Here is a 27,934-nt window from a genome sequence, read left to right on the forward strand (position 1 = left end):
TGTAGATGAATGGATTAGAAAACTGTGGTACATCTACACGATGGAATACTATGCTGCTGTAAAAAAGAAGGAACTCTTACCATTTGCAACGGCATGGATGGAACTGGAGAGCATTATGCTAAGTGAAATAAGCCAGTCAATGAAGGAAAAATACCACATGATCTCACTCATTCATGGATAATAGAGACCATTATAAACTTTTGAACAGTAATAGATACAGAGGCAGAGCTGCCTCGAACAGATGGTCAAAATGCAGTGGGAAGGCCGGGGAAAGTTGGGGGGGCTGTTGGGTGGGGTATAAGAGAGCAACCGAAGGACTTGTATGCATGTATATATGCATAACCAATGGACATGGGACGCTGGGGGGTGGGGGAGGCCAGGGGATAGTCAAGGGCGGGGAGAAAAGAAAAAAAGACACCTATGTAATACCATTTGTAATACTTTAAGCAATAAAAAAAATAAATAAATAAAAATAAAAATAAAACTTTAAGTAAAACTTTTTTTTTTTTTTGTAAAATGTTAAAAATCACCAGTCATCCAAATTTATTAGGACAAACATTTATTTACTTTCTGAAAGAAAAAACTGGTCAAACTAAAACTCTATGAAGTATACAGACTTACATTTTTAATTTTTTTAATCCTCACCCAAGGATACCTTTATTGATTTTAGAGAGAAAAAAAGGGAGGAGGAGAGAAAGAGAGAGAGAGAGAGAGAGAGAGAGAGAGAGAGAGAGAGAGAGAGAGAGAGAAACATCAAACCCTCATAATTTGGGTATGTCCCCTGATGGGAATCAAACCTGCCAACTTTCTGTGTACAGGAGGACACTCCAAGCAACTCAGCTACACTGGCGAGGGGCCAACTTTCATTTTAAAAAAAGAGTTTGATCATGACCCCATGAGAAGCCTTTCTTGCTTTAATTGTGTACGATAATTATTCATTTTTGCTTAAGAAATAATTTGCTAATATTTGTGAATTAAAGCTAAACCATAGGGCTGAGTGAAAAGTCCTTAATAAGTACCCATCTCTTGAGGCCCTAAAATTTATGAAAAGCTCTAATATTTTAGCTATATTAATTTTTGGATATAAAAATATCTACTGCAGGAGTCAACTAAATCATAACATTGAATTTGTTTTAATTGAAAAAGAGCTAAAAATTGCCCATGTTACTGCAACAGTGCAAGATACAAGGTGAGTTTATTTATTAACAACGAAAAATGTAAAACAAATTGTGCAAGCAAAAGTGGGCTACAGAACAAGGGTTTTTGATAGCTTTTACCTTATTTAAACATGTTACACGTTAGTATGCTAGAGTTGATAAATGCTTAGAGTATAAGTTAGAATGTGCTAATTTACTTTTAAACACTCTCCCCAACTCAGAGCACTATAGAAAAGATATATGTATGATAAACACTTCCTCCTTCCTTCAAGTATCACAATCTTGTGGTCACATAATCTTCCTGGATGACAGTGTTAGTGAGGGTTGCATCATAGTCTGTACTAGAGTCCTCTTTCCTTGCATGCTTCTCCTTTGGTATTATTGGAAGAGTGTCTTCTACCACCACCTTCTCTGATATGAAGGCACACATTCTCTTTCCAACTTGTAAACCCAGACTGTCGGTATTCCTTTCCCGGTGGTCTACTAACATGCATTGTTCACTGAGACCAGGGATGCTCAGGTCATCCCTTGAAGATAATCCTGGAGATTCCAGTTGAATATTTCTCTCCAATGATACTTCAGCCTGTTGACGAGCAACCTCTTCTGAAACAGAGAAGATTTGGTTTGCATTTTGCTTAGCAGAATTTTGTTTTGATCTTCTATAAAATAACCCCAAGTGTTTTATATCAGTCACAAAATTCACTTTTCTCTGCTTCTCCTGCAGGCGCTCCTGCACCACCAGCGCAGAACCATTGCTTATGTTGTGTCTTTCTGCAGCAATTGCTGCTGATCGCGGGTGGATCAGGGTGGTTAAGTCGAAAAGGCTGAAGTTCTTCTTGTCTTTGCTGGTACCTTCGTTATCAGTCTTTTCATCTGAGTCTGCTGTGTCCTTCGTAGCCTGAGCGGATTGCAGTGTAGAGAGTTTACTTCCTCTTAGTAACCCCAGGACTTCAAAGCGGAAACTAGAAATGTCTTGCTTTAGTTCCTAAGTGAAATTTAAAATGATGAAATTTGTGACTTAAATAAACATTAGTAAACATCATTTGCTCATTTCATACATGGGGCTGATGTGTTTTCACGCATTTTTAAGAACTAGGATTCCACTCTGCTGTGGTTCTACCTAGAATTTCTAGTTTTCTTCCTGGTACTTGTGTCATTGTGATATCTATTAATTTCCTATTCAAGTTCTGTAATAATGAGGAGACTTCCTAAGGTTTATGTGAAAAGAAACAGGAAGACTTTTATTTTTCACGGTTGCATAGTCAAGTATATTGTTTTTTTGGGGGGGCTACACTTTCAAGTACTTCCTCTGCAAATACCCATCTGCTTTGAAATCACTTCACATTCTCTCAGGGATACATTTTGTAAATATTTTTAACATAGGTATATTTTGCTGTCCAAAGGGACACATATATCAAAAAAAAAGTGAAGCCTGACCTTTCTAGTGTGGGCAGTAACTTTCCATTATTTACTACCTTAAAGTTGATTTTTACCCCAGCATCTCGGTTAGCTACTAAATCTTGCAAATTGCTTAATTCAATCAGATAGCATTTCTGAGATTCATTTTTCTTCTCTTTTTGGACATCTGAATTCTCAGCTCTAATCTAATGGTGGCCTTTAAGGTGGGCCCCTGCCTCCAACCTATCTCCCAAAGTACCAAGGACCATTTAATTCTAAAACTTGGATGTTGTGCCTATAAAGAACATTTTGGATCCTAGCCAACTATCAGTGTGCTTTAAGTTTTGCAATTTATCTATTTTCTTACCTAATTGGCTGGTTATATTTGTTCTCTGTCAAACTTATACTTTTCACTGTTAAAGGTCTCCTGTAGGATGATTTTTATGTGTTAGATTTTGCCTATCAGATCTTATTGACTTTAATCATTCCTCCAAAATATCAAAAAACTCAGGCAGAATAACAGAGGTATTTTACACACATTATATATTTATATTTATTCATATATTTCATGTATTCTACCTATCTCCTCTGGTTACAATAAAAATAAAACTCAGGGAGAAACACTAAGTTTATAAGTTACAATTAAGTGCAAAATTTTCTTCTATCAAAGCTGTGCAGAACACAAAGATTTTGTTTTTAGCATGTTGGTTACTAAACATTTCAGGATTAGAAATCAGCCTGAAATTTCAAAAACTAAAGCTCACTCAGTAGGATAGGCAGTCAGAATGCCAGGATGGCTTCAATAAGTCATCTCGACATTTCAGAGTAAGTATGTTTGAAAACAATGCATTTTGAGAAGAAATGCCATCACTCTTTTGGATAATACAATAGTGCTTTAATTTAGAAGACACAAAATCTAGCTGAAACACACAGTTGTGTTTCCAGTTCTGATTTTCAATGCGCTATGTTAGGTTCCATGCTCTGCAGAATCTGACTCTTGGTGATTTCATCATTAAAATAAAAATAGGTACCTTAAAGTTCTCTTCAGTCAGGCCTTCTTCAGTTTTGGCATCTCTAATCATTGCAGCAACATATCGCTTCACCAGGTTCCTCATAACTTCCTGAGGTATTTAAAAATAACACAATTGATATTCAGTGCATATATATGATTTCTTTCTTTGGTTAGTTCTGAAGATGGGACTGTATTTTAATGTCCAAAATTTCAAGATATAATAATGATTAACTTACTTGATACTGGTGATGTCTTCTCAAATTATCAGCAGCTCGCCTCTGAAAAAGAAAAGGATGTTTACCATTCTATAAAATAATTAATTTGTTCTTTTAATGAAGAATATTTTTTTTCATTTTTTCAGAGGGAGACTTTAATTAGACAGTGGACAAGTGCCAGAGAGTGCTTCACATGAATCAAAAGAATGAGTGAACCAAAAGAGCAAAGTGCAAGGTTATAATCTGTATGGCATTTGATATACAAAATAAGTTTAAAATAATATAAATATTGCTTTTCTAATATAAAGGGATAGGGAAATCAGTAATTATAGTTGATACACACCTTAAATCACTTGAAATGATTTTAAGAGAAACAGATGAACCATATCAAATTGAAAAATAGAAAAAATGTCAAATAAAAATTTAATAGAATAATAGCTATTATTATAATAATATAAAGTTCTTCATAAATATCACATAGCAAGATTAAGTATTTAACCATGATATCTAACATGTAATCAGAAGCATTGCTACACAATAAATAATTTCAATCAGATGAACATTAAGAGGGAATTGCTGTTTCAATTATGCTGTTGGATTTAACCAAAATATGGTTTAATTATATGTTTAGATTTAACCAAAATAAATAAATAACAGATTCTGTTAAAACATAGGGTTACTTACTTTATACTTATTTTTTACATAAATATGACTACAGATATCATTTTGAAGAGAGAAGAATAGTTTGGAAGCAAAACGAAGGTTAACACAAAACAGTGATTCTAGAGTGCAGAATGGAGAGAGATGTTTAACGATTAAAAATAGTCCATTAAAAATTGAGTTAAATAATAAATTATACTAAAATTATGCATTTGCAGATGCACAACTAATCTAAAGATACTAGGAAAAAAAGCTATCAAAATTTCTATTTTATATTTGTTAAATAAATATCATAAAGCAGAAAACTGTCCAAAATAATTTACTTATATAAAAACCCTGGGTGGTGTTCATCATGACCAGAACTGCGAGACCAAGGGGAAGGAAGTCAGACCTGCAGGGGTTGTCTTGGCAACGGCTGCGCCCTCCCCAGAGCTGTTTCCTGTAAGGGCGGGGTTTGAGGCAGGAACCCACCCTGGTAGCGTGGAGGCATATATCTTTATAAAGTGTGCCACATCAGCACAACCAAGGGTGAACCTGAGTGGGGGTGGCTGAAAGGCTTAGAAAAGACAGACAAGAGAATGAAAGCCGAGTCTCAGTGGGACGCTGCTTCTCTGAGAGACAGTGACCATGCCCACAGCCATGCCTTTATTTTATAGCAGATGCTACGAGGCAAAGGCTGTGACCAGGATGTTTACAACATTCTCCTAGGTTTCAATCCTACACAACTACATGCACCTGAACTCTATCAAGCCTACATCACTCAGGCACATGGGGCCACGTGTTGGACCATAGGTTCAAGCTTACAACTACAGCTGTTGGCTATAATTGTGCTGGGAGGGCCCTGCCCTCCAAGCTGGGACTTGCACGTGGCAATGAGAGGACTGTGCCCTCTCCTCAGTCCAAGGCTTGAACCTGTCCAAAACACTGTAGTGGCTCCCCACAATAAAGTTTTAATTCTGTTTCTTTGTTACTAATGTTGTGGTCCCACCCCATAACAAAGAAACAATTTCCAGAGGATGAGGCCCAGGAATCAGGATTTTAAAGATTCCCAGGTGATTCTGATGTGCAGCCAAGGTTGAGAACCACTGCTATAGATAATATTAAAAAAAAAAAATATATATATATATATATATATATATATATATATATATATATATATATAAACATGCAATTCTTTGTCCAAAAAATGAGCATGTTCAAAAATTAAATGAAAATTTGGATATACTCGATGGAGATTTTCACACATATTTGAGTAATGATTCCATTGATTCCACAGATGCTGCTGAAAGGAAAATATTCCCATCGAATTTCTTAACAGTATTACCCCTTCGGGAATGCCGTGTCATAAATTAAAATTGAAAGTGGGTGCAATCATCATCCTATTGAGAAATCTCAATAATAAATGGGGTCTTTGTAATGGTACCAGACTTATTATCAAAAGATTACGACCTAACATTATCGAAGCTGAAGTATTAACAGGGTCTGCAGAGGGAGAGGCTGTTCTGATTCCAAGAATTAATTTGTCCCCATCTGACACTGGCCTCGAATTTAAATTGATTTGACGATGGTTACCTGTGATGTCAGCCTTTGTGATGACTATTAATAAATCACATGGACAAACTCTAGAAAAAATAGGCATATTCCTACCTGAACCCGTCTTTGCACATGGTCAGTTATATGTTGCTTTCTCTCGAGTTTGAAGAGCATGTGATGTTACAGTTAAAGTTATAAGTACTTCATCGCAAGGGAAATTAATCAAGCACTCTGAAAGTGTTTTCACTCTTAATGTGGTGTACAGGGAGATATTAGAAAAAGTTTAATCACTTTATCAGTCATTGTTTGCATCACTGTTGTTTTCATATCATGTTTTTGTTGTTTTCATATCATGTTTTTGAATTTTTTATATCATGCCTCTGTTGTTATATCTTTTTGTTACTGTTTATTTATTAATAAATTTATATATGATTTCATATACATTTTACTAATTTCCTTTCATCTCTCACACTTCTATTATAGAGAAAGGGCAAATAGCAATATTAAAATATCTCTGCTAATTAATTCCCTTTTTAAAAAATATATTTTATTGATATTTTACAGAGAGGAAGGGAGAGGGATAGAGAGTTAGAAACATCGATGAGAGAGAAACATCGATCAGCTGCACTGATGTGCCTGCAACCAAGGTACATGCTCTTGACTGGAATCGAACCTGGAACCCTTGAGTCCACAGACCAATGCTCTATCCAATGAGCAAAATGAGTTAAGGCAATTAATTCCCTTTTAATGTGCATGAATTTCGTGCACCAGCCTACTAGTCTAAAATAAAATTATTTCTGAAATAAAGGAATGAACTTAGTAAATTGTGAGAGAAAAAGAAATAACATATCTTAGGTTTTTTTTTTAATTTATTGTCTAAAATTTGACATATATCTCTTTTTCCCCTGATTGACCTACCCCCCGATTGACCTACCCCCTGACCCCACAGTCATTCCCACACTGGGCAAGCCCCCACTGCCCCAGTGTCTGTGTCTATTATCTAATATGCATCCATAGAAGACTTTTGGTTGCTCTCTACCCCTCCTCCCCCACCTCCCCTGCCATTTGTCTCTGGATCTATTTTTGTTCATCAAATTATATTGATCATTATATCCCACATATGAGTGAGATCATGTGATATTTATCTTTCTCCAACTGGCTTATTTTGCTTAGCATAATGCTCTCTAGTTCCATCCATACTATTGCAAATGGTAAAAGTTCCTTCTTTTTTATAGCAGTGTAGTATTTCATTCTGTAGATGTACCACAGTTTTTTAATCCACTTAACTGGTGATGACCACTTAGGTTGTTTGCAAATCATAGCTATGGTAAATTGTGCTTCTATGAACATAGGGGTGCATATATCCTTTCTGATTTGTGTTTCTGGTTTCTTGGGATATAGTCCTAGAAGTGGGATTACTGGGTCAAATGGGAGTTCCATTTTTAACTTTTTGAGGAAACTCCATACCGTCTTCCATAGTGGCTGCACCAGTCTGCATTCCCACCAGCAGTGCAGGAAGGTTCCTTTTTCTCCACATCCTCACCAGCACTTGTTGTTTGTTGATTTGTTGATGATAGCCATTCTGACAAGTGTGAGATGGTATCTCAATTTTGTTTTGATTTGCATCTCTCAGATGATTAGTGACTTTGAGCATGTTTTCATATGTCTCTCGGCCTTCTGTATGTCCTCTTTCAAAAAGTGTCTATTTAGGTCCTTTGCCCATTTTTTTTTATTGGATCAGTTATCTTCCTTTTAAGTTGTACGAGTTCTCTGTAAATTTTGGAGATAAACTCTTATCAGAAATAGCATTTGCAAATATGTTCTCCCATGCAGTGGGATTTCTTGTTGTTTTGTTGATGGTTTCTTTTGCTGTGCAGAAGCTTTTTATTTTGATGTAGTCCCATTTGTTTGTTTATTTTCTCCTTAATCTTCATTGCCCTAAGAACTGTGTTGGTAAAGATACTGCTTTGACATATGTCTGCTATTTTGCTGCCTATGGAGTCTTGTTGGATTTTTATGGTTTCCCATCTTACACTTAGGTACTTTAGTCATTTTGAGGTTTTTTTTGTGTGTGTATGGTATAGGTTGGTGATCTAGTTTCCTTTTTTTATTTTCATGTATCTGACCAATTTTCTCAGCTCCATTTATTGAAGAGACTGTCTTTACTTCATTGTATGCTCTTTCCTCCTTTGTTAAATATTAATTGAGCATAATGGCTTGGGTTGATTTCTGGGTTCTCTGTTCTGTTCCATTGGTCTATATGTCTGTTCTTGTGCCAATACCAGGCAGTTTTCAGAACCGTGGCTTGGTAATATAGCTTGATATCTGGTATTGTAATCCCTCCAATTTTGTTCTTCTTTCTCAGGATTGCTGTGGGTATTTGGGGTCTTTTTTTATTCCAGATGATTTTTTGGAGAGTTTGTTCTAGATCTTTGACATATGCTATTGGTATTTTAATGGGGATTGCATGGAATCTGTAGATTGCTTTGGGTAGTATGGACATTTTAATGATGTTGATTCTACTAATCCAGGAACATGGTATGTTCTGCCATTTGTTTATGTCTTCCTATATCTCTTTTTCCAATGTCCTGTATTTTTCTGAGTACATGTCATTTACCTCCTTATTGAAGTTCATTCCTAGGTATCTTAATTTTTTTGATGCAATGATAAATGGGATTGTCTTTTTAGTTTTGGCTTCTGTGAGTTCATTATTGATGTATAAATAGGCCATAGATTTCTGAGTGTTAATTTTGTATCCTGCTACATTGCTGAATTCATTTATTAGGTCTAGTAGTTTTTTGATGGAGTCTTTGGGGTTTTCTATGTATACTATCATGTCATCTGCAAATAAGGACAATTTTACTTCTTCTTTTCCAATTTAGATGCTGTTTATTTCTTCTTCTTGTCTGATCTCCATGGCTAGCAATTCCAGTACTACATCAAACAGGAGGGTCGAAAGTGGGCATCCTGTCTTGTTCCCATTTTTAAGGGAAATGAGTTTACTTTTTGCCCATTGAGTATGATGTTGGCTGTAGGTTTGTCATATAAGGCTTTTCTTATGTTAAGGTACTATCCCTCTATTCCCACTTTGTTGAGGGTTTTTCATCAATAAAGCGTGTTGGATTTTGTCAAATGCTTTTTCTGCATCAATTGATATGATTATGTCTCTCAATTTGTTTATGCGATGTATCACATTTATTGATTTGCAGATATTGTACCATTCTTGCATCCCTGGAATAAATCCCACTTGGTCATGGTGTATGATCTTTCTAATGTGATCCTGAATCCAATTTACTAGAATTTTGTTGAGGATTTTAGCATCTATGTTCATCAAGGATATTGGCCTGTAGTTCTCTTTCTTTGTGGTGTCTTTATTTGGTTTTGGGATTAGGGTAATGCTGGCTTCATAGAAAGAGCTTGGAAGTGTGCTTCCTCTTGAATTTTTTAGAATAGTCTGAGAAGGATAGGTTTTAGTTCCTATTTGAATGCTTGGTAGAACTCTCCTGTAAAGTCATCCAGACAAGGGCTTTTGTTTGCTGGAAGATTTTTGATCACTGCTTCAATTTCTTTGGTAGTTGTTGGCCTATTCAGGTTTTCTTATTCTTCCTGATTGAGTTTGGGGAGCTTGTATTTTTCTAAAAATATGTTCATTTCATCTAGGTTGTCCATTTTGTTGGAATAGAGTTGTTCATAGTACTTTTTCATAAATGTTTGTATTTCTTTGGGATTGGTTGTTACTTTACCTCTTTCATTTCTGATTTTGTTTATTTGGGTCCTCTCTCTTTGCTTCTTGGTGAGTCTGGCTAGGTTTCATCAATCTTGTTTATCTGTTCAAAGAGCCAGCTCTTTTTTTTTTAATTTTTTGTATTGTTTTTGCAGTCTCTATGTCATTTATTTCCACTCTGATCTTTATTATTTCCTTTGTTCTGCTTATGCTGGACTTTTCTTGTTATTCTTTTTGTAACTCTTTGAGTTGTAGGGTTAGATAATTTATTACCATTTTTTCTGTTTTTTTTTTTTTTTTTTTTTTTTTTTTTTTTTTTTTTTTTTTTTTGCAGTAGGCCTGTAGAGCTATGAACTCCCCTCTCAAGACTGCTTTCACTGTGTCCCAAAGATTTTGGATTGTTGTGTTTTCATTGTCATTTGTTGCCATGGTGCTTTTTACTTTTTCTTTGATCTCTTTGGTAACCCAATCATTGTTTAATTGCATTCTATTTAGCCTCCAGGTGTTTGATTTTTTTTCATTGTTTTTGCTGTAGTTGATTTCTAGTTTTATGCCATTGTGATCTGAGAAGATGCTTGATATGATTTTAATCTACTTGAATTTGAAGAGACTTTGCCTATGTACCAATATGTGGTCTATCTTTGAAAATAACCCTTGTGAACTTGAGAAGAATGAATATTCTGTGGCTTAGGGTGGAATGTTCTGAAGATATCAATTAATTCCATTTGACCTAATGAGTCATTTAGGATTGATGTTTCTTTGCTGATTTTTTGTTTAGAGGACTTGTCCAGTGGTGTTAGTGGGGTAGTAAAGTCCCCTACTATGACTGTATTGCTGTCAATCTGTTCCTTGATATCTTCCAGAAGGTTTTTTTTTTAATGTATTTGGGTGCTCCTGTATTGGGTGCATATATGTTTACCAGAATTATACCTTCATGTTGAATTGCTCCCTTTCGTATTATGAAGTGGCCTTCCTTATCTCTTGTTATGACCTTCATTTTGAGGTCTAATTTGTCAGATATAAGTATTGCTACCCCAGCTTTTTTTTTCATTTCTATTTGCCTGAAAAACCTTTTTACATTCCTTCACCATCAGTCTGTGTGAGTCCTTTGTTCTGATGTGGGTCTCCTGTAGACAGCAGATATATGTGTCATGTATCCTTATCCATTCAGCTACCCTTTGTTTTTGATTGGGACATTTAATTCATTTATATTTAAAGTTATTATTGATAGGTACTTTTTTGTTGCCATTTTTATTCTTTATGCCTGTGTTCCTTCTTCCCTTCCTATTTCTTCTTTGTACAGCAGACCCTTTAGCATTTCTTGCATCGCTGGTTTGGTGGTAATAAACTCCTTTGATCCTTTTTTGTCTGTGAAGCTCCTGATTTCACCCTTAATTTTGATTGATAGCCTTGCTGGGTACAGTATTCTTGGATTCAGACACTTCCTTTGCATGACTTTGTATATTTCATTCCATTCCCTTCTGGCCTGATGTGTTTCTGTTGAGAAATCAGTCGATAGTCTGATGGGAGATCCCTTGTAGGTAACTTTCTGTCTCTCTCTGGAAGCCTTTAAGATTCTTACTTTGTCATTGATGTTTGCCAATTTAATTATGATGTGTCTTGATGTGGGTCTTTTTGGATTCATCTTGTTTGGGAATCTATGTGCTTCTTGGACTCGTGTGGCTTTTTTTCTTCCTAACATCAGAGAAGCTTTCTGTCATTATTTCTTCAAACAGGTTTTCTATTCCTTGCTCACTTTCCTCTCCTTCTGACACCACTATTGTGTGGATGTTGTTTTGTTTCATGTTGTCCCAAAGTTCCCTTAGGGTCTCCTCATGTTATTCCATTTTTTTTTCCAGTTTCTGCTCTGCTTGGGTATTTTTCCTACCTTGTCTTCTAGCTCAATAATGTGGTCCTCTGCTTCTTCTAGTCTAGTGTTGATGCTTTCTATTGTGTTCTTTATTGCATTGATGTCATTCTTCATTTCTTCTTGGTTCTTCTTCATTTCCTCTTGATTCTTACACATATTGTTGAATTTATCTTCCATACTTTTTAGTGTCCTTATGACCACTACTCTGAATTCTTTCTTTGACATATTGCTTGTCTCTATTCATTTACTTCCTTTTCTGGTGAGTCCTCCTTTTCTTTCCTATGGGGCTGTTTCTTTGTCTCCCCAGGTTCTCTCCTCTCAGAGTGTCTATTTATGTAGCTCTCTCTCTCTCCTGCACTGACTTAAAGGCACAAAATACAACATGACAAGGCACAACACACAGGGCACCAAACACAAATGTATTAATGATACAAATAACCCCAAATAAAGGTGACCACCAGATAAAATAGAATTAGGGGAGAGAAAAGAGTGCAAAAATTATATTTAGAAAAGGAAAAAAATGTAAGAAGGAAAAGAAAGAGAAAAAAAAAGAAGCAGGGAAAATATATGTATATGGGCAGAAAACTCCAAAACACCAACAACTAATCCAAAAAAAGGAAACAACAAACACCCAGAGAAGAATGCAAACAACAACTAATCCAAAAAATGCCAACAACAAACACTCAAACAACAAACACCCAGATGAATCTGAAGAGCTCAAGGCAATCTCTGACCTTTCTGTCCTTGGATTGCCTCACCAGATGTGTTTAATTTTCCAGTTCCATGTGGATGTTATTTGATTCAGCTCTTCCTCCTTTCTGCTCTGTGAGAAGGTTCAGGACCCACACATGTATTCAGTCACCACCTTGTCTTCCCCTAGACAAAATTTTTAGGTGCCTGTGGCTAGGGAGGCTGGAGTCTCGGTATTCATGGGTTTTCAGCTGAGACAGCTGGTCCCTGGGCGTGTGGTTGTAGCGTCCCCGGAGGTATCCAAGGTCTTCCCAGTTGAAAGTAAGGCTGGGCTTCTGATCACAGCCACTCTCCCCTTTAAAATGGTGTGGTCTCGCGGCAGAGCTGGCTGCTCTGGGAGAGATTTCAGAGGTAGTAGAGGCTGCCCAGCCAGGGAAGCCTGGTCCTCCAGTCCCCAACAGTCCTGTGGAATATAACTGTTCCTCACTCACAAATACAGACATTCCCTGCATGTCCACACATTCTCCTTTAGCTCTCTCACTCACACTATCTTGCAGCCTGCTCTCCCCTCTGCTGTCATCTTGGATCTCATATATCTTAGTTTTAAATAAGTCTTTTGATCTTGTTCTTTACTAAGCTGATAAAATTGAATGAAAAGTTGAAAGTATTACATAGATCTTCCTTTTTCCCCCATTAACCTCTTCCAGCCCACTCGGGCCCCCCACGTCCCCCACAGGCCCTCACCACCCCATTGTCTGTGTCCATGGGTTATGCATAATGGATAAAGTTCATTGGTTAATTTCTTTCCTCCCACCCTCCCCTGCCTTTCTGCTGATGTTCAACAGAGTCATAGAAGCATGAACAGACTGTTAAAATTGAATTTTTAAAAGAGGTATACATACATCACTGTGAAATGATATTACAAAAGATATCAAACATCAAAAGGCAATTTTTTTTTATTTCTCCTCTTTACAGGGATAAGAGACAATGGCATTTTCCATTATGATGAGAATGGATTTGTGTTTTCTAATTACTAGTGAAAAATAGTTTATGATATACCAGATAGAGATATGTAACTCTTTTTGAGACATAGCTCAGCTAAAATCCAAGACAAAAAAACAAGCTTTTCAGATCTCCTTAAGTTCACTTTAAGTGAACAAAATTACTAAAGCCAATGGTATACTAACTTCTTTAACACTCTCACTATAAAAATTGTACAGGAGATCCATGTTCCACAATTTAAATAAATAGAAACTCTGAATTTAATATGGGATTTAGTTGATTCAAGTTTTAATAATTTATGGTTTTATAGCATTTCACCATTCTATTTTAATATTTAATCTAATCTAATAAAAGAGAAACATGCAAATGACCACACCTCTGCTATGCCCCAAGCCATGCCCACCAGCCAATCAGAGTGACTATATGCAAATTAACCCAACCAAGATGGCGGCTGGAAGCCACAGAGCTGGAGCAAACAGGAGGCTTGGTTGCCCTGGCGATGGAGAAAGCCAAGCTTCTCACCTGCTCTGGACGGCTGTGGCCTCTGCTCAAGGCAACAAAGTTTTAATTATAGAAGACAAAAAAATCCCAGATACCTGCTTCCAGCCAGCCTACACTGGCAGCTTGGGTGGCTGGGGGCTGTGGCCAGCTTGCAAACTGCCATCAGCCCCTCACCCAGGCTGGCCAGGCACCCCAGAGGGGACCCCTATCCTGAAGTGGCTGTGGGCAGCCTGCCAACAGCCATCAGCCACTCACCCGGGCTGGCCAGGAATCCCAGATGGACCCCCACCCTGATCCAGGACACCCTTCAGGGAAAACCAGCCGGTCCCCACCCATGCACCAGGCCTTTATCCTATATAATAAAAGGGTAATATACAAATTGACCCTAACAGCAGAACGACTGGGAATGACTGGTCACTATGACACAGACTGACCACCAGGGGGCAGATGCTCAATGCAGGAGCTGTCCCCTGGTGGTCAGTGCACTCCCACAGGGGAAGCTCTGCTCAGCCACAAGCTAGGCTGCCAGCTGCCAGTACAGTGGTGGTGGTGGGAACCTCTCCCACCTCCTCAGCAGCGCTAAGGATGTCTGACTGCAGTTTAGGCCTGGTCCCTGCTGGCAAGTGGACATCCCCCGAGGGCTCCCAGGCTGCCAGAGGCATGTCTGACTGCCAGCTTAGGCCCAATCCCCGGGGAGCATGCCTAAGCCAGCAGGTGGTCATCCCCCGAGGGGTCCCAGACTGCAAGAGGGCACAGGCTGGGCTGAGGGACTGCCCCCCACAAGTGCACAAATTTTTGTGCACCGTGCCTCTAGTAAAACAATAAAAGTCAACAAAGAACATTTTGAAATATGATTTTAACTTAACATTTCTTTAACATAAAACTAACAATAAAAATGACAGGATCAGAAAAATATAAGTAATAAGTAAAAATTATCATAGTGTATTATTAGAACCTTATTCACATATACATTTTAAAATGTTAATACAGATATAAAAAGACCAACGATCATATTTTAAAAAAAATAAATTCAAGTTTATTTTTATGGGGAACATTTTTTTTTAAACCCAAATTGTCTGACAGAAAAAACAAAGAAAGCTTACTTGTTCATTGTTTCCCAACTTACAGAATAATATTACAAAGCTATTTTTAGTCTTTAAGAATATATCAGCCAACTAAACTTAAATATTCTAAGAATATGAGTGGATGACATTAACCACCTTATGAATATTTTATTAAAATGAATCCAAGATATTCACCAATGGTGATTCCTAAATTATGCAGCACAGATATTCCTCATGTCTATTTAATATCTTCACAATTGTTTCTTGTCTTATTGACCATTGCTATTTTGCCTATATGTTTTCTACTTCTTTGGTGGTAGAGTGGCATGATATTAAAAACATGGACTTGGGGTGCACACCTGAGTTTGAAGTTGACTGAGCCTGAACAAACAATTTATCTCTGAGATCCTCTCCCTTCCCCCTGTTTTATTTTGCAAGGTGAAGATAAGCCCCCTGGATGATTTTGAAGATTAAATGAGATAATAGATTGAAAGCATTATTACTAACTAATGTTAGTTCCCATCATCTTTCTTTCTTTTTTTCTGGATTAGTAGCATGATTTAATAGCTTTTAAAAACTATTCTTGTACCAAAAGTTTTGTGGATAGTTTGACATATATCAGGATTACTTCTGAGGGAGTAAAAGGATATACTTAGATGTAATTGTCTCTCAGCCAGGGTACTTCTATGTGGTTAGCATGGCATTTCATACTTGAGGGGATCATTTTCTTTAGTTATGGAGCTGGATGCTTTTAGCTCAGGCAGTAGGTTTGGAAGTAAGAAATGTGCATTTAAGCAATAGGGTGAGGGGATGGTTCTGGTAAATATGGATAGATTTAACACATTTGTATAGGCAGTCATTTTTGTTTTATTAAAACTTTATCTTTTAGAGCAATTTAAGGTTCATGGAAAAATTAAGAGGAAGGTGCAGAGATTCCCCATATGCCTCCTACCCCAACACATGCTTAGGCTGCTCCATTATCAACATCCTCTACCAGAATGGTACATTCTTACAATTAATAAATCTACATTGACATATCATAATCACCCAAAGTCCATAGTTTACATTATGGTTCACTCTTAGTGGTATATTTTCCATGGGTTTGGACAAATGTATACTCTAGTGGCATGATTTTTGTGGTATCATACATAGTATTTTTATCACCCTAATCTCTGCCTATTTACTCCTCCTTCCATCTCAACCTTTTTAAAACATTCACCTTTTTACTATCTTTTCCAGAATGTCATATAGCATGTCGCCTTTTCAGATTGTCTTCTTTTACTTAGTAATATTCATTTAAGGTTCCTCCATGGCTTTCCATGCCTTGATAATTCATTGCTTTTTAATTATGGAAAATATCTTATTGTCTGGATATGCCACAGTTTACTTAACCATTCACCTACTGAAGGACATAATGGTTGTTTTCACATTTTGGTAACTAAGAGTAAAGCTGTTATATGCATCCTTGTAAAAGATTTTTGTGGATATCCATTTTCCACTCCTTTCTATAAATACCAAGGAGTGTGATTGCTTGATTGTATAGTAAGATTATATTTAGTTTTGTAAAAAAACATCAAACTGTCTTCCAAAGTGGATGTACCACTTTGCATTCCCACCAGCAATGAATGACAGTTACTGTTATTTCACATCCCTGTCAGCATTTGTTGGTATTAGTGTTTCAGTTTTTAGCCAATCTAATAGGTTTGTAATATTTTAGGAGGTGCAAAAAGTTTATGAACTTTTTGGGAGGTGCAAAAAGTTTATGAACATCTATACATAATATTGGATTTTTGTTATGATCTCTGTGAGTTTTCCCTTGTGAGTTTCTATATCATGAATCTTAGTTCAGAGGACCAATTTAAGATATGTATAATAAGCAACTACATGATCATGGCAGTGGGCTGCAAGAAACCAGAGATGAATAAAGCATACTTTTTTTGCCCTAAGTGGCTTATAGTGTATTCGATGGAATGTTAAGAACACATAAGTCTATAGATGAATGCAAAATACAAAAGAAAACATGGGAAGTGCTATAAGATTGTTATTTGAGTACAGAGAAGGAAGATATACTATTGAGATAAGGTAGGCACCTGGGATTATTGACTAATTGAGTTACATACGATGAAAGTTCAATTTTTGTGATAGTCATCTGGCTGCAGTATAAGACAGAAAGATATGTGGGAGAGAATCAGTTGATGAAGCTATCAGTTGGGATGGCATTAACCAGGATGTAACTAAAGGATATAGTAAGAGTGAGCTAAAATGATAGCAATATGAGTAGAAAGGAGGGGACAGGAAATGTTGAGGGCCTTTGATGCTGGGCTGGGACCATAATGACAAAGATTTTTAGCTTGGCTGCTGAGATGTTACAGACACTTAAAAAAACATAACAAAGAATTCAATTTTGGAGATGTTGATAGATGACATTAAAGTAGAAATGCAATTGTCTAGTTTACATATTTAAGAGTAGGCCAGGACTAAAGAAGATCTGAGGACTATATGCCCAGATACAATAGTGGGTAAAATCACTAATCCACATCTCTTGACATGAAGAAAAGGAAACTATGATGGATAATAAAATCATTAATAAATTGTGAATATATCTATTAAGAATGCATAAAATCATCCTCTTTCTTTTTAAATAAGCTTTATCAGACTAACACTAAAGTTAATTCTCTAATTTCCTAAGGTAAAAAAAAAAGATTGGGATTTAAATTTCAATACATGACAATTGACACATAGGCATTAAGATTAGATATATTACTTATTAAAACCCATGAGTTTTTCCAGTCTCATCGCATCATTTATAAGAAAGGAAAACTAGGCCCACAGAGTTGAGTAAGTAAAATACCCTAGACCACAAACCATTTCCCCAATAGGTTTTTTTCTGCTATGTTGGTAGCATAGCATTTAGCCTACTGGGAACATTTAAAAAATAAAATAAAATACCCTAATGTTCTCATGGCAGTGCCAGTTCTAGAATCCTGGGCAAGAACTCACTCTTTATTCTATGCTCTTTCTACCAAAAAGACACTAAGAGATATCTGAACACATCCCTCTCCCAACACATCTTAATTTGAGAATCAGCATTGTTAGCATACTGGATCCATATTTATTTTAATAACAATTAATAACCACAAAATGCATGGTATATGTTGTGTTATTTTCTTAAGGCTTCCACAAAGTACTTTTAACTGGGTGGCTTAAAACAACAAAAATAATTATATCATACCTCTGGAAACCAGAAGTCTCAAATCAAGAGGTTGTCAGGAACATGTTTACTCTGATAATAGACAGAATTCTTCCTTTCCTCTTCCCAGTTTCTGGCCGTGCTGTCAATCCTTGGTGTTTCTTGGTTTGCAGCTGCATAATTCCAATCTCTGCTTCCATTTTCATTCATACAGTGTTCTCTCTGTGTCTCTGTGTCTTCACCTGGTCATATTCCTATAAGGACTCTACTCCAGTAAGATCTCATCTTAACTAATTACATCTGCAAAGATCCTATTGCCAAATAAAACACATTCTGAGGTATTGGGGATTAGGACTTCAACATATCTTTTTTGGGAAACAATTCTACCTACACTACGTACTATTTTGCAAGAAACATGATGATAATTTTTGACAATTAGTGGCATCCTTAAATATTATATATTAGAACTGTTAGGTCTGATCAAATAATTGAATGGACACCCGCTCCCCTGGGAACTGATCTTTAGGCCACTTCACAATGAACATTCTAATTGCTTAGACCACATTCTACTTGCTAAGACCATTATCTCTCCCCTATGGATTTTCCCAGAATCTGGACCTGCACATAGAATTCTCCACCCAGAAAAAATCCTCCTAGAGTCCTTTAAAAACTTCTGACTCCTCATCTTTAGCTGCTGGCACTATTTTGGGGATCAGCCCGTCTGATATCCAGATGACCTAATAAATTCATAATTCTTCACCCCTTTTGGCCTCATGTGTTTCTCCTTCAGCGACCCTAGCAAGAACTACCAATAGTACCTAGAATATTTGCAAAATTTTTGTTAGGTAAAGACCAGCTGGGCTTCAAAGGGATTTACACTTATAAGGGATGTCATCATTACAGCTTATAATTATCACTGGGAATAACCAAGAACAGAATTGACAAATTTGTGTTTATGAAAGTAACATAATAAAGGATATTTATTTAAAAATTACCTAAGTGGTTAAAGGGTATTTAATTTTTCAAGCCACTCACATGTTAAACTTTTATTAATGAAGTAATCTGCAATGATTATGTGTTCTGTATTTTTATTAAGAAACTAAAGGCCCAGTGCATGGATTCATGCATTGGTGGGGGTCCTTAAGCCTGGCCTGTGGGGATAGGGCCAAAATTGGCTCTCCAACATCCCCTGAAGGGTCCCGGATTGCAAGAGGGTGGTTCTCAGGTGACACACCCCGGAAACGGGTTCCCTCCTCTCTGGTTCCGGGTGTGTCACTCAAGAACCACGCTGCCAAGTCACCGCAGTTTGGCAGCTACTGCATTGAGCATCTGCCCCCTGGTGGTCAGTGCACGTCATACCTACCAGCTGGTCAGCTGGTTGCTTAGCCTTTTATATCCTATACTAGAGGCCTGGTGCATGACATTCATGCACTGGGGGGGGTCGGGGTCGTCCCTCAGGCCAGCCTGTGCCCTCTCGCAGTCCGGGACCCCTCGGGGGATGTCTGCTTGCTGGCTTAGGCCCGCTCCCCTGGAAAGCATGTCTAAGCTGGCAGTCGGACTTCCCCCGAGGGGTCCTTAGTGCTGCTGTGGAGGCGAGAGAGTCTCCCACCACCGCCGCCACACTCACCAGCCATGAGCCCACCTTCTGGCTGAGCAGCACTCCAGCTGTAGAAGTGCACTGACCACCAGGGTGCAGCTCCTGTGATAAGTGTCTGCCCCCTGGTGGTCAGTGCACGTCATAGTGACTGGTCATTCTGCCATTTGGTTGATTTGCATATTAGGGTTTAAAACTGGCCTAAACTGGAAGTCAGACAGCCCCCAAGGGGTCCTGCATTGCGAGAGAGTGCAGGCCAGACTGAGGGATCTCCCCCTGACCCCCGCATGAATTTCATGTATGGGGTCTCTAGTATATAGATAATTAACTAAGTGGAATTATAGCATGACAGACCTAGGTTAGAAATAATTTCTCCATGAATGAGTTAATGAATACAATGTTACTGAAAATTTTGCATTTTTCAGCTTTTAAAAAATTAAATTGGTTGTCAGTTATGTTTAAGACAGAAAAAAACAGGACCACAGGACCAATTAACTTGGTGTCTAGGAAGAATGTTTCATAGGAAGATGAGCCTTTTAAATTGGCAGCTTTCTTTGTAAATTATACCAGAAGTTTAGCACTGTGTACAGAATCTTCCCTAGCTGGGTGACTTCAGAAGTGCCAAATCACACCTATGTGCCACATTAACAAAACTCTCAGTTTGCAGATTTCTCCTGAATTGTTAGTGTAAGACAAAGGTAGTATTTGTATCACTGAACTAATGATAAAGAAACCTGTGAGGTAATTCTGCATTTTAATAGAGGTATTATTAGGTTGCTTTAGAACAGGAAGGTTTTTGCAGCCCTGAAAGAAAAGTCTCTGAGTAATCAGCCATAACCTTTTTCTCACTCTTTTTCTGAGTTCTCTCCAGGTCTATCATGTGGGATATCAGGCTTACTTCATGTAGCTGGTTCCCCGCAGTCAATTGTCAGTGTCCTTTTCTCTCTTTTCCACTCTAGTGTGGGTTGACCATTAATTTGAAGCCCATGAATTATGCCTTTTATTCTTTGCTTTCCTCACTGAGTCCCTTAAGAGATGCAGCTTGCTGTGTTCTCTTTTTTAAAAAAGTAAAAATGTGAGGGGCCATTCCAAGATGTGATCTCTTTTTAAAAATTGTAGTTTTGCTTATTTACTGCTAGGTTTGATTGAGCAATTGCATTGATAGCTCTGCCCCAGGAACTGACTTTTCAGGTCATTTCACTATGGACATTCCTTTTGCTGAGACCACATTTCACTTGTGGTGACTACATTCCATTATCTCCCCTCCAGGTATGCATAAAGAAGTTTCCACCCAGGAAAAAGCCTGCCAAAAGTCCTTTAAAAGCTGCTGACTCCCATCACTGGGTGCTGGAGCCATCCAGGTTCAGCCACCTGGTGTGCGGATAATCGAATAAATTTGTGATCCCTCACTATTCTGGCCTTGTGCGTTCCTCCTTTGTTGACCTAACATTTACAGGTGGCTCTACATATTGTTCTTAAGCATATAAAAGAAATAAGATAAATTTTTTTAATGTGGCCTTGTCAAAACAAGTATTCAAGATCTCATTCTTAAAATACCAAGGATATCAAGAAATTCATTCCTCTATATCCCCACTTGGGAAAGGAAATATAAGTAAAAGGCCCTCTCAGCAAATCTTCCAGCTGTGATTAAGTTACTTACAGATGTATACTCTCAAATCTGTAAGATTTGTAGGTAGGCCTACTGAAAATGATGACAATTAAGGAACAATACAATTTGATAAATTTCCACTAAAATGAAGTCTGAAAGGCATGCACTATTAGCATTTTTTTTTCCTTTAGTGATTATAGGTGGCACCAACCTATTCACAGTTTCTAATTCTTTTGTAGTGACTTAACTGAGCATTTTTGTGGCAACTCATCAGGCGTGAGTATTCCACCTGTAGGTCCAGAACTGTGGGGTTCTAAATTACCCAAAAAGTATAGTGTTTCATATGACCCTCACTATGTACTTCAGAGAAAACTAGAAAGTGGAAAACGCTAAATTAAAGAAATAAAAGTCATTTTTATTTTGAGAAGTCCTAATATTCCTTGTTTCAGTATACTGACCTATTTATTAACTTAAATATTCCATTTAGAAAATCAATCTATGGCATTAAACACATTTCATATTGAGAAGGAGCCGAAATGGCTGTGGAGTAAGTGGAAACTATACTCATTTCTTCCCAGTACCTAACCGATTAACAACTAAATTATAGATAAATCAATCTGAATAACCAACTGAAGGCTAGCTGAACTGAAATATTATAACCAAGAATCTACAGAAGGAGCCACATAGAGACTGTAAGAAGGGCAGCAGATATATAGAAATGGCTGGTCTCGCATGCATATACAGCAGTTGGGAATCCATAAGGGTATCTTGCCTGCAATGGTCCTCACTTCTAAGTGAGGTATTTCAATCCTATTTTGGGATCCCCAACCAGAGTGCCAGAATTAGGAACAGGAGTCTACATAACATCTGGCTGTAAAAATCAGTGTGGGTTCTGTCTGCCAGGGAGACATGGAAGTCTGCTAGAAATCCAAGAGCTTTCTTAAAGGGTCAGTATAACCCTTTGCCATGCATCCAGGACTGTGATAGAAGAATGGTGACTGAGCACAAACTACAGTCATACAGAGAAGATCTGGGTTGTATGACTCCCAAAATAAATCTGGAGGGTCAGACACAGAGATCTCTGTCCTAAGTCTCCCACACCATCCACAGATGCCATCCTCCTTGGGTCAAGCACTCCTATCCTTATAGCACCAGCCTGAGGAGTGCACTAGCCCAGTCCTCTAACTAGGAACAACACCATCCTGCTGAGCTCTCTTCCCACAGAAAGTCTGCTGGCTGCACCCAGCCAGGACCTTTGGAGTCCTCATTTTCTTGGGAAGCTCTTGTCAGAGACTCTAGCAGTTGTGTGGCTCCAGAGCAGGGAGCACTTGTTCCCCGTTTTGTGCCATCAGCACCTGTCCCTTAACAGGAGACCCATCTGTCTAGTTCTTCCAACTTCCAGTGACCCTGCCTTGCTGAGCTCGAGTCCTCCAGAGGGGTTGGCTGGCTGTGTGTAACTGAGATCTTCGGTGCACTTTCCTTTTTGAGGAGCTCTAGTTGGGAACTTAGACAGACACTTAGAGCAGTGGCCATTTTCCCCACACTAAGACACCAACGACAGTTCCCCAATGAGAAACCTACTTGTTCTATCCTTCCAACTACCAGGTGGCCTCATCTTTCTAAGTTCCTGTCCCAAAGAAGGTTTGGCTGGCTGCACCCAGTCCAGAACCTGTGCTGTGCTCTTTTTGGGGAGCTCAGGTGCAGAGATTCAGAGAGACTAAGTGGTATGGCTCTGGAGTAGGAGCCATTTTCTCACCACTGAGTGCCTGACCATGAGCTTCTAAACAGAAGATCCACTACGTCCTTCCTCCTGACCCTAGTATCCCTGCCATATCAAGCTCACACCTTGTGGAAGAGACAGCCAGGCTGGGGTCAATCTACAGACTTTATTTAGAAAGCTTTGAGGAAGTCCAGGTAACCTCAAGGGGTGGTAGAGAAGCAGACAGGTGGAGCGGATCTTGGGATTCACAGATCTTGGTCTTTAACTATCTCAGCTAAGAGTTGGTGGAAGCTCATCTTTGTACATAGCTTGGATCCTCCCATGCACACCTAGGCTCATTACAGGTAGCCACAAACTGTGGATTTCTTAGTAGCTGTAGACAACTAGCCCAAGGCAAGTTATACCCAGAGTCTTAAATGGACCTGCACAGGAGTCCCTCCCATGTCAACCCAGACATAACATAACCAGTGGTGTGCTTCAGACAACACCAGAGCATGACCTAGCTAGCCTCAAAAGTGGTACACCCCAAAGGGAAATACCAGTAGGCACCAAGTCTCTTCTGGGACAAATTCCAATTAGGAGGGCAGCTTCTGCATTGTGGCTTATACACTGTGGTTGGGTTTGATTCTCATAGTCAGCCAGACTGAAGGTAAACCCCTCTCACAGACAGGGCAACAATATTCAAGACTCAACTACAATAGGAGGGCTAACATCACTCACACAAGAACAATCCTGGAGCAACTGCTCACATAACACACACAAGAGATGTTTCTGGAGCACCTGGCTCATGTGATCATAAAGATTGCACCACTGAACCTCAGAAGAAGCCTACTATATAAGATAACAATAGACAAACACAAAAAGTCAGACAAAATGGTGAGACAAAAAAACACACCCCAAATGAAAGTACAAGAGAAATTTGCAGAAAAAAACAACAAATGAAATAGAGGCAATCAAACCACCAGATACAGAGTTCAAAACAGTGGCTATTGGATGCACAATATACTTAGGGAAAAAAATGGATGATCTCAGTGAGAATTTAAAAAAAATAGGAACCATTAAAAGAACATAGAAACCATAAAAGATAATCAGTTAGAAATGTAGAATGTAACATATAAAATGAATAATTCATTAGAAGGAATCAACAGCAGGTTAGATGAAACAGAGGACTGAATCAGCAAATTAGAGGACAAGGTAGCAGAAAACACCCAATCAGAGCAACAACAACAACAAAAATGTAAAGGAACAAAGTCTAAGGGACCTCTGGGGCAACATCATGTTTAACAACATCCATATCAGAGGGTTACCAGAGGAAAAGCAAGGGATCAAAAACCTATTTGAAGAAATAATGGCTGAAAATTTCCATAACCTGGTAAAGGTAAAAGAAACACCTGTTCAGGAAGCACACAGAATCCCAATCAAGATTAATCCAAAGAGGCCCACACCAAGACACACCATAATTAAAATGACAAATGTTAAAGATAAACAGATAACCTTAAGAGCAGCAATAGAAAGACATTTAGTTACCTTCAAGGGAGCTCCCATAAAGCTGTTAGCTGATTTCTCAAAAGAAACACTTCAGGCCAGAAGGGATTGATATGAGATATGTAAAGCAATGACCTAAAACAAAAACTACTCTACCTAGCAAAGCTATCATTTAAAATTAGAGGAGAAATAAAGTACTGCCCAGAAAATAAAAAGCTAAAGGAGTTAATTACCAAAAAGCCATTATAACCAGGTATGTTATAGGGTCTTCTTTAAAAAGAAGAAATAAAAAAAAAAGATAATAGAAAGGGAATAAGATAAAAAGAATAAAATAGCAATAAATATATACCTATAATGAATTACTTTAAATGTAAATGGATTAAATGCTCCAATCAAAAGAAGTAGGGTAGCTGAATGGAGAAGAAAACAAGACCCATATCTGTGTTGTCTATAAGAGAACCACCTCAGAACAAAATATACACACAGACTGAAAGTAAAGGGATGGCAAATAATATTTCATACAAATGGAAAAAAGCAAACAAAAAATGTGGGGTAGCAATATTTATATCATACAAAATAGATTTAAACAAAGAGCATAATAAGAGACAAAGCAAGATTATCTATAATAATAAAAGCATAATATGCAAATCAACCAAACGGCCGAACAGCGGAACACCCATTTGGACAACCTTCCCGATGAAGCTGGGGCTGCGAAGGCCCACTCTTGCATGAACTTCATGCATTGGGCCTCTAGTATAATACTAAAAAGATTGATCCAACAAGATATATGTACCCAACATAGGATCACCTCAATATGTAAAGAAAATCTTGGTGGAAATCAAAGGGAGAGATCAACAGTAATACAGTTATAGCAGGAGATTTTATCACCCCATTGACATCAATGGATAGATCTTCCAGACAAAAAAATGGACAAGAAAGTGGACAAGGAAACAACAATCTTAGATGACACTCTATACCAGATGGATTCAATTGATATTTTCAGACATTTTCACTGAAAAGTAGCAGAATATACTTTTTTTTTTTTTTAAGTGCACATAGAACAGTCTCTAGGACAGACCAAATGTTAGGTCACAAAAAAATCTCAATAATTTCAAGAAGATTGAAATAATATCAGAATCATCTCCAATCACAATGGTATGAAACCAGAAGTCAAGTATAAGAAAAAAAAAAACACAAAAAACTAAAATAATACACAAACACATTAAGGCTAAATAACATAATACATGAATGGGTTAACAATGATGTCAAGGAAGAAATCAAGTTACTTTGAGAGAAATGAAAATGAATACACAACAACACAAAATCTATGAAACAATTTGAAAGTACAATACAAGCTTACCTCAAAAGCAAGAAAAATCTCAAATAAACAATCTAACCTTACACCTAAAGGAACTAGAAAAAGGACAAGAAACAAAGACCAAAGTGAGTAAAATAAAGGAAATAATAAAAGTTAGAGTAGAAATAAATGAAATTGAGTCTAAAAAATGAAAAAGATCCATGAAACCAAGAGCTAGTTTTCTTTAAAGAAAAAAGAAAAACAAACAAACAAACAAAAAAAACCAAGACTGATAAACCCTTAAGCAGACTCATTAAAAAAAAAGAGGACCCAAATATATAAAACCAGAAATGAAAGAGGGGAAGTAATGACTTAACAACAAAGAAATATAAACAATTTTAAGAAATAATATGAGCCAATAATAATATGCCAATAAATTGGACAATCTAGAAGAAATGGATAAATTCCTAGAAACATACAATTATCCAAAACAGAATCAAGAAGAAACCGAAAATCTAAATAGGGAGATTACAACTAATAAATCAAAACAGTAATCAAAAGCCTCAAAGGCAGTAAAATCCTAGACCAGATGGCTTCAAAAGTGAGTTTTACCAAACATTCATAGAAGAATTAACACCAATTCTTTGAAAACTATTCCAAAAAATTCAAGAGTAGGGAAAAATCACAAGTTCATTATTCTAATTACAAAACCAGGTAAAGACACTATGAAGAAATAAAATATAGGCCAACATCCCTGATGACTATAGATGCAAACATTCTGAGCAAAATATTAGCAAACTGAATTCAGCAATACATTAAAAAGCTCATAACTCTGATCAAATTGAATTTATTCCTGGGATACAATGTTGGTATGATATCCACAAATCAATTAACATTATTTACCACATAAACCATAAACAAAATGAAAAACAAAAAACATATGATCATAGCAATAGTTTAAAAAAAAGCATTTGACAAAACCCATCACACTTTTTTGTTATTTATTATCTTTAAAAAATTCACAAATACATATTTTTTAGTTTATAATCTCAAATAGTATAGGGTAAATACCAATAGATATAACTGACATAGACAAATGTCCTTTAGAGGTCCTCAATAATTTTTAAGACTGTAAACTTGTCCTGAAACAAAAAACAATTTTGATAATTGCTGAACTAGATGAAATCAAATATCCCAGCTCTTTTGAGATTCTCTGATATTTTGGCATATGTGAATGACAATAGAAAATTAAATCTGGAAATGTCTTGCTTTTGGTAAGTTTTTATTTCTTTCATGTTTGTTTTTTGTTTGTTTATTTTTTAATAAATCTTTATTGTTGAAAGTATTACATATGTTCCCTTTTTTCCCCCCATTGCCCTCTCCCTTTTTTCCCCTCCCAAGCCTTCAGCACCCACTGTCTGTGTCCTTGGGTTATGCACATATGCATGTGAGTTCATTGGTTGATCTCTCCCTCCCCCCTCCACACATCCTCCACCCTTCCCTGTCTTTCCTCTGAGGTTTGACAGTCTGTTGGATGATTCTATGTCTCTGGGTATATTTTTGTTCATTAGTTTATGTTGGTCATTAGATTCCACATATGACTGAGATCATGTGATACTTGTCTTCCTTGACTGGCTTATTTTGCTTAGCATAATGCTCTCTAGGTCCATCCATGCTGTTGCAAATGGTAAGAGTTCTTTCTTTTTTTACAGCTGTGTAGTATTCTATTGTATAGATGTAAAATAGTCTTTTAATCCACTCATCTGTGATGGGCACTTACGCTGTTTCCAAATCTTAGCTATTATAAACTAGAGGCCCGGTGCACAAAATTTGTGCACTCGGGGGGGGGGGGGCCCACAGCCCGGCCTGTGCCCTCTCACAGTCTGGGACCCCTCGGGAGATAACGACCTGCTGGCTTAGGCCTGCTCCCGGGTGGCAGAGGGCAGGCCCAATCCCCAGGTCCAGCCCCTGGTTGGGCTCAGAGCAGGGCCAATTGGGGAGTTGGGGCGCCGCCCCCTGTCATGCACAGAGCAGGGCGGATTGGGAGGTTGCGATGCCACCCTCAGTCACGCTCAGGGTAGGGCCGATTGGGGGGTTGGGGCACCACCCCCTCTCACACTCAAGGCAGAGTCGATGGGGAGGTTGCGGAGCCACCCTCTGTCACGCACGGAGCAGGGCCAATCAGGGCATTGAGTTGCTGCCCCCTCTCACGC

The 27,934-nt window shown here is 37.7% G+C and overlaps 1 protein-coding gene across 1 annotated transcript in view; it reads right to left on the bottom strand.

Moving 5' to 3' along the window:
• Positions 1-562: 562 nt before the first annotated feature.
• Positions 563-27,934, bottom strand: part of TRPC4 (transient receptor potential cation channel subfamily C member 4) — a gene marked incomplete at its 5' end in the record, with an annotated part of 67,422 nt that continues 40,050 nt past the window's right edge. The window contains 3 exons of the mRNA XM_036298936.1: positions 563-2,142; positions 3,587-3,676; positions 3,804-3,845. Coding sequence (XP_036154829.1) covers positions 1,432-2,142; positions 3,587-3,676; positions 3,804-3,845 — 843 coding nt within the window. The remainder of the gene's footprint in view (positions 2,143-3,586; positions 3,677-3,803; positions 3,846-27,934) is intronic.

The sequence above is a fragment of the Myotis myotis genome, unplaced genomic scaffold, assembly GCF_014108235.1.
Source record: "Myotis myotis isolate mMyoMyo1 unplaced genomic scaffold, mMyoMyo1.p scaffold_m19_p_3, whole genome shotgun sequence".
NCBI classification, from domain to species: domain Eukaryota; kingdom Metazoa; phylum Chordata; class Mammalia; order Chiroptera; family Vespertilionidae; genus Myotis; species Myotis myotis.